Here is a 15,045-nt window from a genome sequence, read left to right on the forward strand (position 1 = left end):
GTGTTTGCAATTTACGGTGACAGTTAGCGGTGATCAGAAGAAAATTACTCCTCTGAGAGTTTCAGCAGATTAATCTCTGCCCAAACTACTGATTTGCCCATCTGCTGAGATCTGGTTTAGATGCAAATTCAATTTAAACGCTGCCTGCATGGGCATCTGAGGCCGCTGGTGAGGAGCTGCGGCTGGGGCAGGCTGGGGCTGGTGAGGGTGCCGGGGCTGGCGGATCGGCTGTGCTGCAACAGATGCTTTTGCTTCTTGGGAAAACATCTGGCAGGGGGTTCTCCCCGCATCTGGCAGGGGATGCTGTGTGTGGGTGCTGAGCCCTACCCGGGAAGGGCTCCCAGCTGCCACTGATGCAACTTTGGGGTAGGTGTGCATGGCTGAGGAACCCGGGCAGCCCGTGTGCTGGGGATGGAGAGGGGGCAAAGGCAAGGGGGACCCTTGCTCCTGCCCCTGCAGCATCCTCCTGGTGCTTCATGCATGGCACAGCAGAAACCCTACAGTTGTTTTTTTTAATTTTATTTTGTTTGGATTTGTTTTCCTAAGCTATTTTATATCTCAGTGATGGTTGGTGAGGTTTCCCATGTGAACAGACAGCTGCTGCGGGTCTGGCCACACTGCCAGGGCCACGGCGAGCCTGGCTGCATCAGCACCTGCTGGGCTTTGCCTGCTGCAAAAGGGGACCCAAAAATACGGGGCGCATGGAGCACCCCCCAAAAGAGGGCTGTGCAGCACCGAGCTGCTGTCATGCTGGCAGAGGAGGGCTTGTTGCCAGGAATGGTGGCTGTCCAGCCACCAGCCAGGCAGGCTGTGGGCTGGCCAGGAGCTCCAGCTGTGCACAGCTTCATTTATAACTTATCAGAAGGATGGGCAGGAAACGGGCTGCTTTGCATCTTCCTCTTCTGCTCATGGAAAATCAATGGAGCCAGGTCTAGGTCCTGCCTGTAGCCAGCACTGTGATGTCCATGCTTGCTTGTAGCAGCCTGCTCTTCCCAGAGTCTGGTGGCACCTGGAGATAATGAATCCTGGGGCACTGGTGACGGTAACGAGCTCACAGAAAGGCCGCTGTGGGGGTGATGCTGCAATTAGCGACAGTGATTAGCACGGCACGAGGTCATGTTGCGGTCATCTCCCCAAATGGCTTTGGGCGTTCTCCAAACAGGCCGTCGGCAGCCAGGGGGGACGGCAGGGACAGACCCTCTGGCCACCCCCTGCCATGGCTGGGCCACTGCAGCCCTGGGACCGGCGGTGGGCAGCGTGGTGGGGCTCTGGGGAGATGCGGGATGCGCTGGAGCTGCCACGCCGTGGCAAAGGACCTGCCACCCCATCCCTCTGCCCGGGGTCCCCACAGCCACCCTGGCCAGGCTGCGAGCAGGAGGTGACATCCCTGGCGTGGGGGAAAGACAGCAGCAGAGGGGATCTCTGCTACTTCCGAAGGATTTGAGAGGTCTTTGCGCAAAGAGATTAAACCTGAGCGCTCTGGGGAAGGTGTTACTCTCTTCCAAACCCCAGCCCGACAGGCAGCGGCTCCCCGCGGCGTTTCTGTGATGCCCTGAGTCAGCTGTTAATTGATGGCAAATCTCTGGCAAGGCCTAAAACTCAGGAGTGTGTGGGAGGTGGAGGAGCCCGTCTGGTTTTCCTAAACGTATTTGTCTTTTCACTAAATAACTTAAAGTCCTCAGACAGCGTTTAAATACGGCTGCTGAGCCTGCCGTGCCGTTTGCTGTGTCCGAGGTCCAAATCCCTTAAGCGGCTGGGGATTAGGGTCCCTGAGGAGTCTCATCAATTTTCAAATCCATTCAAAAGAGAAGCGACTCTCCTTCTGGCAGAAGGAAAAAACCAAAATCTCGAAATTACTCCACATGTCATTTTTATTGTCTTCTGCAAGAGGATGTGTGCCCAGGGTAGGGCTGCAGCTGGGGGATGGGTGTCGGGGGAGCCAGCCCAGCTCCTCAGCCAGGAGACTGCGGTCATCGCCAGGCGCACTTTATTTACTAATAAATATAAAATTTGTCATCTGATAACGTGAGAGCAACGGCACTGAGACCACTGCGTGGGTTTCGTGAGGGGTGCATGGCAGGTAATTCAAATTTGTTGACAATGCAATAATTAAACCTGTTGCTGCTGTGGATCCGTTAAGAAAACCATTCCCACAAGTTAACGGGGTGCCGGGGCGGTCTGGGAGCTAACGCGGCTGTGTTTCTTTCTGTTCTTTGCAGAGGGTCGCCGGACAGGGACGGCATCGTAAGTATTGCACCGACCCCCGTCCCGATCTCCTCTCCGCGGCCCTTCACATGCTAATTCCTCCATCAACCACCATCAGCGTTTTGTCAGCTGTCTCTTCCTTTCTCTTTAATATAGAAAATAAATTTCAGTAAGAAAATGTCTGTCTAAAATAGCGACATGTTCCAGATTTTCTACAAAATTAACATGAGGAAAATAACAATACAGAAAGGCCCGGCAAGCGTGATGGGCAGAGGGACCAGCTAAAGGTCCTGCTAAAACCCCTGGCTCTGCATCCTCGTTTCCACTCCTGCTAATTGGCTTGGGTCAGATTTGCTGTGTGATGAGTTAAGGGAAAATTGCCCGAACAGCTGTTTCCAATATCTATTTTTATTTTCTATATTAAACTGAAAATAAGGAGGTACTTGTTTTTTAATTATTGCTGCTTTTATTTATGGTGTTAGATAGAAATGCCCCTGCTAGATCTGGGTAGTAGAGGGACCATGTCTCCTTTAGCCTTTTGATACCAAATTTGCAGAAAAGTATGTTGGGTTCAGACTGGGGCTGTGCTGGTTGTTATTTCTTGAGATTAAAATAAAAATGAGACCATCGGGAAGCTCAGCAGGGAAAGCAGTGCTGGGGCATCTTTTATAAAGCCATGCAAAAATTGGGGTGCCAAATTGGTCCTTTAGAGAGGATATTATTTTTTTTCCCCACATCTGACCCAAGATCCTTGGCTTGGGGCTCGCCTTGTGTTTGTAAGAAATAGCAATTAAAAAAAAAACACAAAAGGTCTGCAGCTCAGGTAAGCGCTTTAACCAAGGCTCTATTCAGCAGTAATAAATAAATAAAGTGCAAGGAGCAGCCCAGAGCTGTTCCCTCCACCACAGAAGTGCCGTGGGTGGCCTTTTCTTGCCAGGTATGGTTGCGGGGACCTTGCCTGAGCTTGGGTGCCGTCTTGATCAGGCTCCTACCCTTGATGTTTCCAGCTTTTTTTTTTTTTTTTTTTTCCCAGATGTTTGAGCTTGGTGTAGGGCAGGGTCTCCAGCGCTCCAGCAAGCTGAAGGATGCAGAAATACAAATTTTTGTAGAGTTCTAATGAAGCTGAATATATTGGAGGCAGGGGAACTGGAGGATGGAGACCTTGAGTATAATTTTTTTTCCTCCTACAGCATGTTCTCGCCATAATATTTGCAGCCACTGGAATGGCCAAGGGGCAAATCCTCTGACTGCTGAATAGAGCCCATTACCTGCCCCCAGGAAAAACCAGGCTTACTCCTAACGGGGCCACAGCTGAGCCCTCCTTTTCTGATAAGACTATGCAGTGTGTATGCTAATTCCTTGTAACTTTTTTTTTTGCGTGTTTTAAAAAAAAAACCACAACCAACCATCCGATACTTTAACCCTTTTTCTGCCAAACCCCGATCCCTTCCAGCCGCCCAGCCCTCATCCCAATGAGCCACCTTGCAATAGCAAACCTGAGAGTACGCGTGAAGGAGGAAAAAAAAATTCGGTAAGGAAAACAGAGCTTGGTTTACTGCTACAAAAGGGTTGTTAAAAACAGTGAGTAATTCTTGTTTTGAAATCCAGAATATAGGAAAATACCATTTAGGTTCAGTCAAGTGGATGGGTGTGAGCTGGGTAGAAATGGGGTTAAATACAAGTGGGCTGAGGGAAAAGCAGAAGTCCTACATAAGTGCACCCAGGGTCTGATATTTATTATTTTTTTTTACCCTTGTGCCTCTAATGAGACTGCTCGGTTCTTGGGCAGCATGGTGAGGTCCGTCGGGTGCAACATGGAGGGTGAGGGTGCCGGTGGCTGGCTCCGGCCTCCCCTGGATGGTACATTGCATTAGACCCTTGGCAGGGTGCTGGGGTGGGAGTGCTACCTCTGGCAGCTGAAGGGAACTGAATTATCTAATTTAGGTGCCCAAAACTGAGCACTCGGCTGAGCTTCAGTCCCCGAACTGGCCTGGCAGCACTGCTTGTGAGCTGGGGGTGGGTTTTGGATGCCCAGAGCAGACCAGCAAAGAATCCCACAGGCAATGGATGCCCAAAGGCTCCCTCCAAACCAGCCCCCCCTCAGTGCGAAGCAGCAATAACCTGTGTGTGTGTTCGTTGCTGTGTCGTGATGTGCACTAACACCGCATCCCAGCTGGGTTAGCCCAGATGCCTCTTGCTGCCGCAACCCAGCTTCATCGTGGGGTGAAGCAATGACACCCGGCTTGCTCTGCAGGCAGCTCGACTGCTGACTAACACAGACCAAACTCTTCTTTCATTGTGTCCCAGGGAAGGGGTTTACCTCCCGATAAATAGTAATGCTGCCTGTGCTCATGGGCACTGGGAGCTGCCAGCTCTCCCCATGGGCTGGAGCATTCCAGCACGTGGAGAAATGGCCACTCTGTTTCTCTTCCTTAAGAAATGTTGTATGTTCAGCTAACAAATGTTCAGGAAAAGCCTTTTAGCTCTCTGCTGTAGAAGACCTTCCAGAAATGGGAACGCTGTCGCATATGGCTGATGTGCACGTGCAGAGCAGCTCTTCGCAGCGCCTGCACAGGCAGCTGAGCGATACCCAGCGCCATCCCCACCGCATCAATGCGCAGGTATAGAATACGCTCTGTTACAGTTTCCTTAATTTAAAACATGGAAATTTTCTTTTCCAATGTGTTGCAGAAGAAAACAAATGGAGCACCGAATGGATTTTACGCAGAGATTGACTGGGATAGATATGTAAGTGTCCCAGGGAGCTCCCCCTCTGTCCAGCTCCTGATGGGGGACCCGGGCTGCGCTTGCTCGCTGCTTCCTGGCTTTCTGGGTGGCCGTGGCTGGTTTGGGTGATGTCCAGGTGTGGGTGTGTGTCCAGATACGTATTTCGTATCTGTGTATCACAGCATGGTGGGGTGGGAAGGCAGCTCTGCAGACCACCCAGCCCCCCCAGCTAGAGCAGGGGCTCCCTGAGCAGCCGCACAGAGCCACATCCCGGCGGCTTTGAGTGTCTCCGGGGACGAGACCCCCCAGCCCCCCTGGGCAGCCCGGCCCGGGGCTCTGCCACCCTCCTCGTGAAGAAGTTCTTCCTCATATTCAGGTGGGACTTCTCGTATTGCAGTTTGTGCCCGTTGCCCCTTGTCCCATCACTGGGCACCACAGAGAAGAGCCTGGCCCTGCTGAGATGGACAATCCAACCCATTCTAACGTCAATTAAATTGTATAAAACTGCCCCAAAACTGGGTGGCTCTGGAGAGTGATGCCCAGGCCGCAGGATGCTGCTCAGAGAAAACCCTGCATTGCAGCTGGGCGTTGCAAGTGTTTTTCTGCAAAAACACGGCACTGCAAAGCCCACCCTCAGCACGGCTGTGTGGGGCACAGGGGCTGGGTGCTCCCTGCAGCCCCGGGGTCAGACCCAGGCTTTGGCAGCGCAGGGCTTTGCTGGGCATCGCGTTCTGCGGGACCAACAATGTGCTTCAGCTTTCCAGGAACAGGAACAGCATTAGCCTTTGTAATTCTTTTGGGTTTGTTTGTTTTTTGGTTTGGTGTGTGTGGTTTTGTTTTTTTTTTTTGCGTGCCCTCTTCAGAATTCGCCTGAGCTCGATGAGGAGGGATACAGCATCCGACCAGAGGAACCAGGCTATATCCTTTACTGTTGGCTTTGCCTCTTGGTTTACAAACTGTCAGATGAGCTGGGGTTCACAGACAGGCTACTGACTTTTTTTATTTATTTTATTTTTACTTTATTTATTATTTCCCCCGTCTTATTTTCCTTTTGAGCTGTCGCTTTGCAGCTACAGTTGGCTCCCAGAGGGAATTACCGGAGGCAGTAGAGCAGAATGTGATTCTGATCGCCTTTGATGTACCGCTCCGAAACGAGGCAGTGTGAGCAGTGTGGGGAGCATCCCGGTGTGATGCCCTATGGAGACCACGCTGTCCCACCCCAGTCGCAGTGCTGCATGTGGGTGCTGGCCACGTGGTACCTTGTCGTGGCTGATGCTGTTTTGGGGCAGAAATGATCTGGGCGCTGGTAAAAGCAAAGAGCAAAGATGAGGTTGCAGCTCCCACAGCATGCCCTGCCATGGGGCAAGGAGGTGTTGATGGCCGGTGCCTGTGCTGAGCTTGTGGGCTGGCAGCAGATTTTAAGCCACCTCCTTGCTGCTGGGGGAGAGTCAATGGAAAAGCAGAATTTCTTCCTCTGCTCCTGCTGAAAAATGCTGGTTGATTCTCTGTAGGTGGTGAGCCCGTGCGCTTAAGATGGGGAGGACACCTGGACGCTGATGCAAATCACTGCTGGGCTAAACCAGGGCTGGCTTTGTCCCTGTGACCCCCAGTTCCCATGTCCTCTGCCCGCATGTGGATAAAGCCGTGAAACTCCACGGCAGGAGGATTCACCCCTGCACACTACTCCTGCCCCTGGGCGTTTGGAGTAAGGGGTTTTGGGAACATCTAATTCCCACCCTTCAGGGAGGCTTGAGCCTTTGCGTGCCGAGGCTCTCCCCTTGCAGCAGAAGGAAATCTTCTTTAACTGTGCTCTACCTACCAAAGGAAAGCACTTCTACTCCTCAAGTGAGTCCGAAGAGGAAGAGGAGGCGCACAAGAAGTTCAACATTAAGATCAAGCCTTTGCAGGCTAAAGACATCCTGAAGAGCGCAGCGACAGTGGACGAGCTGAAGGCATCGATAGGCAACATTGCACTTTCTCCATCCCCTGTGGTGAGTCCTCAGTGTTTCAGTCTTTTCCCCCAGCTGCAAAAGCCGTGTGCTCCGCAGGGCTTGCCCCGAGCGAGCTGGGTTCTTCCTTGGGTGCCAATGGCTACGCTGGTGTTTGTGCCTTTATTTACTGGTCTAGGTTATATGGAGCCAATAATGTGACTACAGGTGGAGCTCAGATGTATTGCGGTGATGTTTCCAGTTCATAATGTCTTAAATTGCCTTTTCTGCTCATAAAACAGGGCAACTGAGTTCAGAATATACTATTCCCTTATTCTTCCCTGTCCCCCCCTCATTTTTCAGCATGGTCATTGTTCAGGACATAAATCAGTTGGGTCTTGCCCTGGTTCCCAGGACAGGGAAAGCATCTGTGGGGTTTTCCACACTGCTGCTATGGGATGTTAGAGGGACATGTCTCTCCTTTCCTGGAAGGAAAGGTCATCTCTCCATAGTCCCTCCTGGTATAAATACCATCACCCTCCGGTTTTCCTAAGGCTTGTCAAGATTTGTCTCATCCCAATCTGTTCAGCCGTGAAAAGATTTGATTTTTGTCTTTCAGTGGGCTTTAGTGTGGGCTATAGTGTCTTTTCAGATGAAGCTTTCTATGATTTATAAATAGCCTGGGTCTGAAGTGTGAATGAATCTCAAACTCAAGGCAAAGATGAAACCAAATGACTGCGTTCTATGTCTTTCTAAACCAACATGACGTTGCCAAGTTTAATGAACGCTTCTGGGACGAGTCACTGTCCTTGGAAACACGGAGTCCCTGCGGCACGTCTCCGCTTCCCCCAGCGCTCGGTCCCTTTTAGCAGCATGTACTTCTGGGTGCTTTCTGCACTGTGACCAGGGGCTTTCTGGCTGTTAGCCTTCCAGGGTTAGAAGCTGCAGTGGGCTGCTTTGGGAAGCACAAAACCAAACCAAACCAAAAAGCCCAAACAAATAAACAACAAAAAAAAACCCAACCCAAAATTCAGAAAAAAAAAAAAAAAGGGAGGGGAGTTTTGGAGATTGGCAATTATTTGCCAAATAGGTGGATAATTTTCATCAAGAAAGAAAAAGTCCCAGAATTTCGTATTGCAACAAGCTATGGTTTTGCAAAGCGATGGCCCTGGCAGTTCTGTGCGCATGCGTGTATGCATGCCATGTAGGAGACAGTGTTATATTTAGGGGAGAGGAAACAGTGCAACGTTTTAAAAATGGGATAGGGAAAGCACTAAGAATGTAATTTGACAGGCCAAGTCTATATTTGGTGTATTGTCCTTCCCTCGCTGCGTTTCTGCCTGCATCCCTTGCCAGCAGTAGGCCCCTGCCACGGGGCTTTGCTGCTCTGGGCACTGCGGGGTGCTCGCCCATGCCGGGGTGCAGCTGGTGGCTCTGGCACAGCTGCAGCAGAGGTGGGGAGTAGCTGCTCATTGATTCTGTGCTGCAGCCTGCAGTTGGAGGGATTTCAGAGAATCTAGCCAGAAAATGTAAAGCAGTGTTGTCTCTGGCAATAAATAAAGATCTATTAGGAAATTATCGAATGGTTACGCTCAGCTCCTAGCAGTCCGTGGTTCCTTGGTTGATTTTTATTCTTGTGATGAAATACTTGAATAGTTTTGCACCAGTATGTGAGGAGTAGGCTGATATGGTCAGCAGTTCTTCTGCCCCTCACCTTTTCCAGGAAAGCAAACCCCCACAAAATGTGCATTTTGCTAGATGTGATTTTTGTGCCGCCTCTTTTCTGTGGTGTTTCTCCTGCTGAGGTTGGAAGGAGTTCTGCTGTCGGTTAGGAAGGATTTAGCCTCTGGTGAGCATGACTGTGGTGCAGTCCGAAGCCTTCCTTTTGGGCGCTGGGTCGGGATGCTCTGGGCTTTGCTTCTGGGAATTCCCTGTTCTCGGTGGCTGGCAGAGCACAGCCTGGGGCTGGAGCTGTCTCCTCTGTGTAAAACAGCACAGGTGTGCTCAGCTCAGCCCGAAGGGCTCGAGGAAAAGCCCTGTGCCAGGCTGGGCAGAAGGAGCCATGCTGCTTCCCCATGTCACGATCCAAACCCTGGTGTACAGAGCCAAAGAGTGCAGGTGGGGAGGCGAGCGGTGCTGCAGCCGGGCGCGTCCCAGCAAGCGGCACAAGCCCAGCTGTCCAGGAAAGCACCAGAGCCCCAGCAAGGAGCTGGCTGAAGGAGTTTTGCATCCACAGGAATTCCATGCTTTGCTGTCCAGGTCCTTGCCCTTGTCCTGAGCTTATCTCCTCCCCAAAACTAGCTGCAAAGCCCTGCTCCAGCACCCAGTCCCTCCTGTGCACCAGCCTCTCCTGGAAAACAGCAGCAGGATGGGAGATGCTGTGTCCATAGGCACTGTCTGCCCCACCCTCCTGGGGTGTAAGTTATGGTGCCTTAACTTAAAGACAAGAAGAAAACTGGAGATGCTGTTGTAAACTGGTGTCAGTTGCATCCTCTGATGCCTGATAGCTCAGGTCTCACTTCTTGCGGAGCAGGAGCTGGTACTGCCAGCCCGTGCCACGTACCGCACCAGCAGCTTCACACCTCCTGCTCTCATCCCTGGTCCTGCCTGCCTCCCTTTCTGCACCATGGCCCCGGGAGCAGGGGCTTTGTAGCAGTCCAAAAAAAATAGTCACCGAGCAAAGGCAATGAGTAATAGCCTGAAATTTAAGCACTTTGGAGTCGAAGTTGTGCTGTTGACTTTCCTTTCGCAGGGAGCATTCCAAGAAATGAAACAGGCTGGGAATCGGCTTTTGTCTATAGCTAGCGGGGGCTGCTGGTGACAAAGCATGCGGGTCCTTTCCGTGAGATGGCTCAGATGCGAGTTTTGTGTGTCTGTATCGTCTCTCTCTTGCTCCAATCTTCTGTCTGGATGAGTGACAGCCTGGCTGGATGCGCGCATGACTCTGCTTTGCTGTGCCTTTAACACTTATATACCTGATGCTTCTGGTCATAATACAAATCTTTTATTTTTCTGTTATCCCTTTATAGAAATTATCTTATATTCTCATTTTCCTTTTTTTATTTTTCTGCATTCTTTTAGAGGAAAAGTCCGGTAAGAAATACAGTTTTTTTTATCTCTTATAACTTTTTAACACAGTCTTGTGTTCTCTTGTTTGCACGGTCCCTGTTTTGCATGTCTCTAGAACTGAAATGTAAAATGCAAATAACAAATCCTACCATTTTGGAAGGCGTGATGTTTATTTTTCTTCTCCTTTGGTTTAACTTAGAACATTTTAAAATAGAGCTAGGCTGTCTTTGCTTTGGATGTACATAGTCTGGGGGTGTAGTTTGGGTGAAAGAGCTGGTGGTTTTGGACAAGATGTGTCAGGCCTGGCACAGTTTTACCAAGGCACATTCTAGACCCATTGTTGCACATTGGAGGGTGTGAGAAGGCAGAAAAGCCCATCAGCAGTCCGTGACCTCTGCTGCCATGGTGCCGCTCTATGCAATGGTGATGGCTTCCCGAGAGGGCTGGGTTTCCAGCTTCCCTGAGCCCAATGTGGGGGAATTCTGCCGTTCCATGGGGTCCGGGTTCCCTCTGGGGTCTCCTGGGACACTGCTCTCCCTGTGCTAGGGTGACCTCCAGCCTGTGGGAGAAGGATGCCGTGCTCCCAGTGGCAGGGGTGGAGGCTGGGTGGTGGAGGACACCCACCTGGCACTGTGGCCTGTGATGGAGGGGTGCGGTGGGTGCTGGGGGCCTTGGGGTGCTGACCTGTCGCTCTCTGACCAGGTGTCTCTTCTCTCTTCCTTCTCGCTGACCGCAGCGGCGCAGCCCGGTAAGCACCCACACTCCCTGCTTCCACCCCTGCCGCGCTGGGAACGGGGGGGCTGGGGAGTCCAAGTCTGTGCTGGACGCCAGTTAAATGGTGAGCGCAAGGGGAAGGGGGGAGCGGTGCCAGTGCCATCAGCCACCCCAATGACGGGCAACCTCCACGGTTCAACCCGCATCCTTGTGACGCCCCTGGAGACCTTGGTTGTGGTCCTAGGTACTCCTGCTGCCGCCCACCTCCAGCTGGGCTCCTGCTCCCATGGTCAGGAGTTGGGGGGGTTGGCTTCTGTTGTGTGCAGGCATTGTGTGGTGAGAAACGTGGGTTAGCAGTGGGCTCGGCAGCCCTGGGCTAACGGTTGGACTCTGTGAGCTTAAACGTCTTCTCCAACCTAAACGAGCTGTGATTCTAGGAGCGAGGGTTTAGGTGGCTAAACCCATGATATTTGGCTTAGATGGATTTGCACCTGTCAAACATGAGGATTTGGGGTTTATGCCATTTCCCATGGGGCAAGGGTGTAAGTGACCCCCCAAGCCACGGGCTGCTGCGAAGGCAGTGCTGCCGGGTGATGGCTTTACGTGGCTCAAAGTCCTCTTGCTGGGGTGGCTCTGCTCCCCCGGTGCTGGCAGCATGTGGGGTTTCGCAGCACACATGCAAAGCTGGGCGCGTTTCAGCCACGTGCACTAAATACCCCCTTGGACAGGCAATTCTTGCCACTCCTGCTGCGACCCTCCCTGGGGGACCCCTGCCATGCACCCCTTTCCCTGTCCATTCTGCTGACCCCGTGTGTTTCTAATTCCAGGGGACGATTAAAAGGAATTTATCCAGTAAGTATGTTCTGCAGCCTTCAAGAACAGTAGTTATGATGGTGTGGTGATGATACTTTGGCGGGGGGTGGGGGTGGGTGGGGGTGGAGCAGGGAGTGGGTTAGGTTTGCTGTGAAGTGGTCCTGGCAGAAATGATGGCACCCAGACATCTATCTTAAAGAAGGCCATATGGGATGTCCTCAGGGTACCCTATAGAAATGGTGCTGCTCCCTAATCTATATTTCTACAGATATAAAATGTGAATTAAACCCCAGACCTTTTTCTGCCAGCACCCCCACAGCAGGTGTGGGATGGGGCATGCGCTGTGTCGGTGGCACACCTGGTGCGAGCCCTCCTGCCAGCCTGGCTCTGGGTGGGCTGGGGCTCAGGGTGCGTGGGGTGTGGGCAGGGGAATGGCTCTAACCCCGCGCTGTCTGTGCTGTGCCGCAGGTGAGGAGATCACACGGCCCCGGCGCTCCACACCAACCCCAGACCCTGCCAGGTCAGTACAGGGTCCCTCGGCGTTACAATCCAACACTGCTATGCTTGGGCACATCGTCCTGGTGCGGTGCTTAAACCCTTCAGTGGGCAGTCGCACACTTGCATCATTGCTGTGGGAAGCGTTTGTTTTCACCTGCAGGTTTTGGTCCTTTCATGCATACCTGGGTGGGTCACACCAGAGTAATGCAGCAGCAAATCCAGCAGGTATTTACTGCTCTACAAATACTGCCAGCCACCACCTGGCTGAGCTGCCCCAGTTTGGCTCGTCAAAGACACCGCTGCCGACACATCGCTTTAACTTTTTAGGCTCATGAGGCAGACCAACATTTGCATTGGGTGTTTAAATAAGCTGAATAAATGCTCCGTGCCACAGGATGCAAGAGGCACAGGGAGCGCTGGGTCCTCTCTGCTCAGATGCTGTGTGAGGAGATGAGAGATGCAGGGGGTGCCCAGGCAGGGACAGTGGGTCCCCCGGAACGTGACTGAGCAAAACTGTGCAGAACTGAGGCGCTGATGACGGTGGCACCCCTGCTTTCAGATGCACGGTGTCCACACTCACTCTCCCACAAGAGCAGAAGGACATCTGTGGCTGGAAGCTGCCTTGAGCCCGATCGACAGGGAGAGCTGGCAGGCGGGTGCCGTGTGTATATATTGATTCAGGAAAGCAGACTGACTAGTTGGTACAGCATGAAGCCAAATCCCACTAGGAGTGTGCCCCGTGCAGCTGCAGGGCTTGACTCGAGGTGTCTTGGACCTGAGCATGATCCAGACCTTGAGTTCTTTTCTTCCCTCCCCCCCTCCTTTTCCATGCAGTCTGGAGTAGCTCTGACTAATCCCAAAGCAATCTGCAGTGCCTCAGTGCTGCACGGGCGCTATGGGGTTTGCTACGGCCAAATGTTTCCACTGCTCTCCTTCCCCTTCTCTCTGCCTGAAACCCTCTGTTTTGCCAGGTGCTGTTAGCCTAGAATGCAAACGCACCCTAAAAATAGACATATTTGCACTCAAACACCAGGTCTCAGCACAACCCTGAACCTCATGGTTCCTCCGCACTTGTCTCATCCTGCAGCAAGAAAGCTGGGGAGGACCCCGCGGCGCTGGCTCCGCTCTTTGGGCCCCCACTCGAGTCGGCGTTCGAGGAGCAGAAGCTGGACGGTAAGCTGGGGGAGATGGGTGGCATCTCCTGGCCGTGACCCCTGGCTGTGCCGTGCCTGCGGAGGGCTTGAGGCAGCCAGCTCTGCTGGCAAGCGGGGTATCCTGGGTGTCAGCCCCCAGCCCTCCTCTGAAAGGAGAAAGGCAAAACTAAAGGCGAAGGGCGGGTGGTTGCGTTAAACCTGGGGCTGGGGTTTGTATGGGTTATATGGAAACAGAGCAAGTGTTTAAGTCAATTAGTTAATTATGTGGTCTTAGGACTGATCCTGAAAGAGGGCAGCTAACAAATATTAAAATTATTGACTTTCAAATGAGAGCCGGGCTGTGCCCGCTGGCCAAGCCCCACCGATGTACCCCGAAGCGGTGTGTGACAGTGGCAGCCGCTAGCTCCCGGCGCCGCAGCAGCGTTCCAGCATCACGCCAATTTAACTGAAGGAGGACATGAACCGAGCAGCCTGGCAGTGCCTTACGGCTCCCCATGCCGCGAAGATGTCGTCTCAGTAATGTCATTTTTTTCCCCCAGAAACAGCATTCTTCTGGACAAGGAGTATAAGGATGCTTTGCTGCCCCCACCCCCTGCCAGCCTAAGCCTTTATTTTTTATTTACAGCTTTCCCGAGGCGCAGGGATCTTGCCAGGCTTGTTGTCCCCAAAGAAAAACCCCATTCACAGGCTGGAGCGGGCTGTGCCTGGGGAGGAATCCTCCTCTCCGAGGCGGTGGCTCTGCTCAGCTATCACGAAATGGCTGCTGCCGCTCGTAGCCTAGTTATGTCTTATAATTAATGACTCCAGTTAATTCTTTTCATCAAAACTATAGTTGTTTGGAGTTCCCCACACACAGTTCCCCCAAAAGTTTAAATGAAATATAGAAGAGGTTTTTCCCCCCTTACAACCTCTGTGAATATAATTGGACCTTTCTGTTTTAATACCTGGGGTTTTTTTCCTTGCATATCCTAAAATTCCAGACGATTTTTGCAATTAAAGCAATGTTTCACTTAATGTAATAAGCCTCCAAATACATAAATGGCATTGTTTGGTTTGTCAAGCAGCATGATTGTCAAACTAATTGCATGTCCTGTTTAAAAACCAGGCAAGCTTGTAATTACCTGCCGTTACAGAAGCCCCCCTGTCTTTAATGAGGGGGTTCTGCCACCGCTGAGCTGCCTCTTTACAAGCCTCAGATGAACATGTTTCATCTGTGTTTTGGTATTTGGAAAGAGGCAGTCACTTTTATTGTTGCCTTTGCGTGTGTATTTATTGATATATTTTTTTTTTTTGGTATTTTCTTTTCCAGCCACTCTAGATCAGCCTGAGATATGGGGTTCGGTCCAGCCCGTCAACACAAGCGTAGAGTCCCCAAAGCTACAGAGACCTTTTCCAACTGGAAGTAAGTGTCCGTGCAGGTTATCAGCTGGAAATAAATGACTATATACTGAAATCAAACCTTCTTTCCCTCACTCAGACTGCTGCTACTGTGCAATGCCGTAACCTTTCAGCCGGTAGCAAGTTGAAGGGTGGTTCTTCCCCTGGCCTGGCCATAGCTGTGCGCGTCGGGGCCGAGCCAGGACAGGGCTTTGGCCGGGGATGGGATGGATGGGGATGGGCCAGGGTGGGAGGGACAGCATGCATCCTCCCTGGGGAAACACGCTTCTGGGCTGGATTTACAAGATGAAACATCTCCAGCTGGGGCAAATGGCCAGGTGAGGAGTACCTGATCTGCCATGTTAATGATGTAGTTATTTGGTCTGAAAGGTCAGAAGCACAGGTTTCTCCAGGCTAACCTAAAGAAGGGCAGCGCATCCCAAATCCCCGGTTTTGCTTGCAGCTTTTCCCATTGCCCGGGGCAGCCAGGGGAACCACAGCTTTTCCTCCTCCCTAGCCACAAAGTCTTTTATTTTTTTTTTTTATTATTTTTTGTTCCC

General features: G+C 51.9%; 1 protein-coding gene across 1 annotated transcript in view; it reads left to right on the forward strand.

Moving 5' to 3' along the window:
• The window catches only part of SGIP1 (SH3GL interacting endocytic adaptor 1), a 54,156-nt gene that overhangs the window by 18,513 nt on the left and 20,598 nt on the right, over positions 1 to 15,045 (forward strand). The window contains exons 3-12 of the mRNA XM_055815502.1: positions 2,220 to 2,244; positions 4,897 to 4,953; positions 5,796 to 5,850; positions 6,748 to 6,923; positions 9,942 to 9,953; positions 10,666 to 10,677; positions 11,471 to 11,495; positions 11,925 to 11,976; positions 13,042 to 13,127; positions 14,418 to 14,510. Coding sequence (XP_055671477.1) covers positions 2,220 to 2,244; positions 4,897 to 4,953; positions 5,796 to 5,850; positions 6,748 to 6,923; positions 9,942 to 9,953; positions 10,666 to 10,677; positions 11,471 to 11,495; positions 11,925 to 11,976; positions 13,042 to 13,127; positions 14,418 to 14,510 — 593 coding nt within the window. The remainder of the gene's footprint in view (positions 1 to 2,219; positions 2,245 to 4,896; positions 4,954 to 5,795; positions 5,851 to 6,747; positions 6,924 to 9,941; positions 9,954 to 10,665; positions 10,678 to 11,470; positions 11,496 to 11,924; positions 11,977 to 13,041; positions 13,128 to 14,417; positions 14,511 to 15,045) is intronic.

The sequence above is a fragment of the Falco peregrinus genome, chromosome 10 (assembly GCF_023634155.1).
Source record: "Falco peregrinus isolate bFalPer1 chromosome 10, bFalPer1.pri, whole genome shotgun sequence".
In the NCBI taxonomy this organism is placed as follows: domain Eukaryota; kingdom Metazoa; phylum Chordata; class Aves; order Falconiformes; family Falconidae; genus Falco; species Falco peregrinus.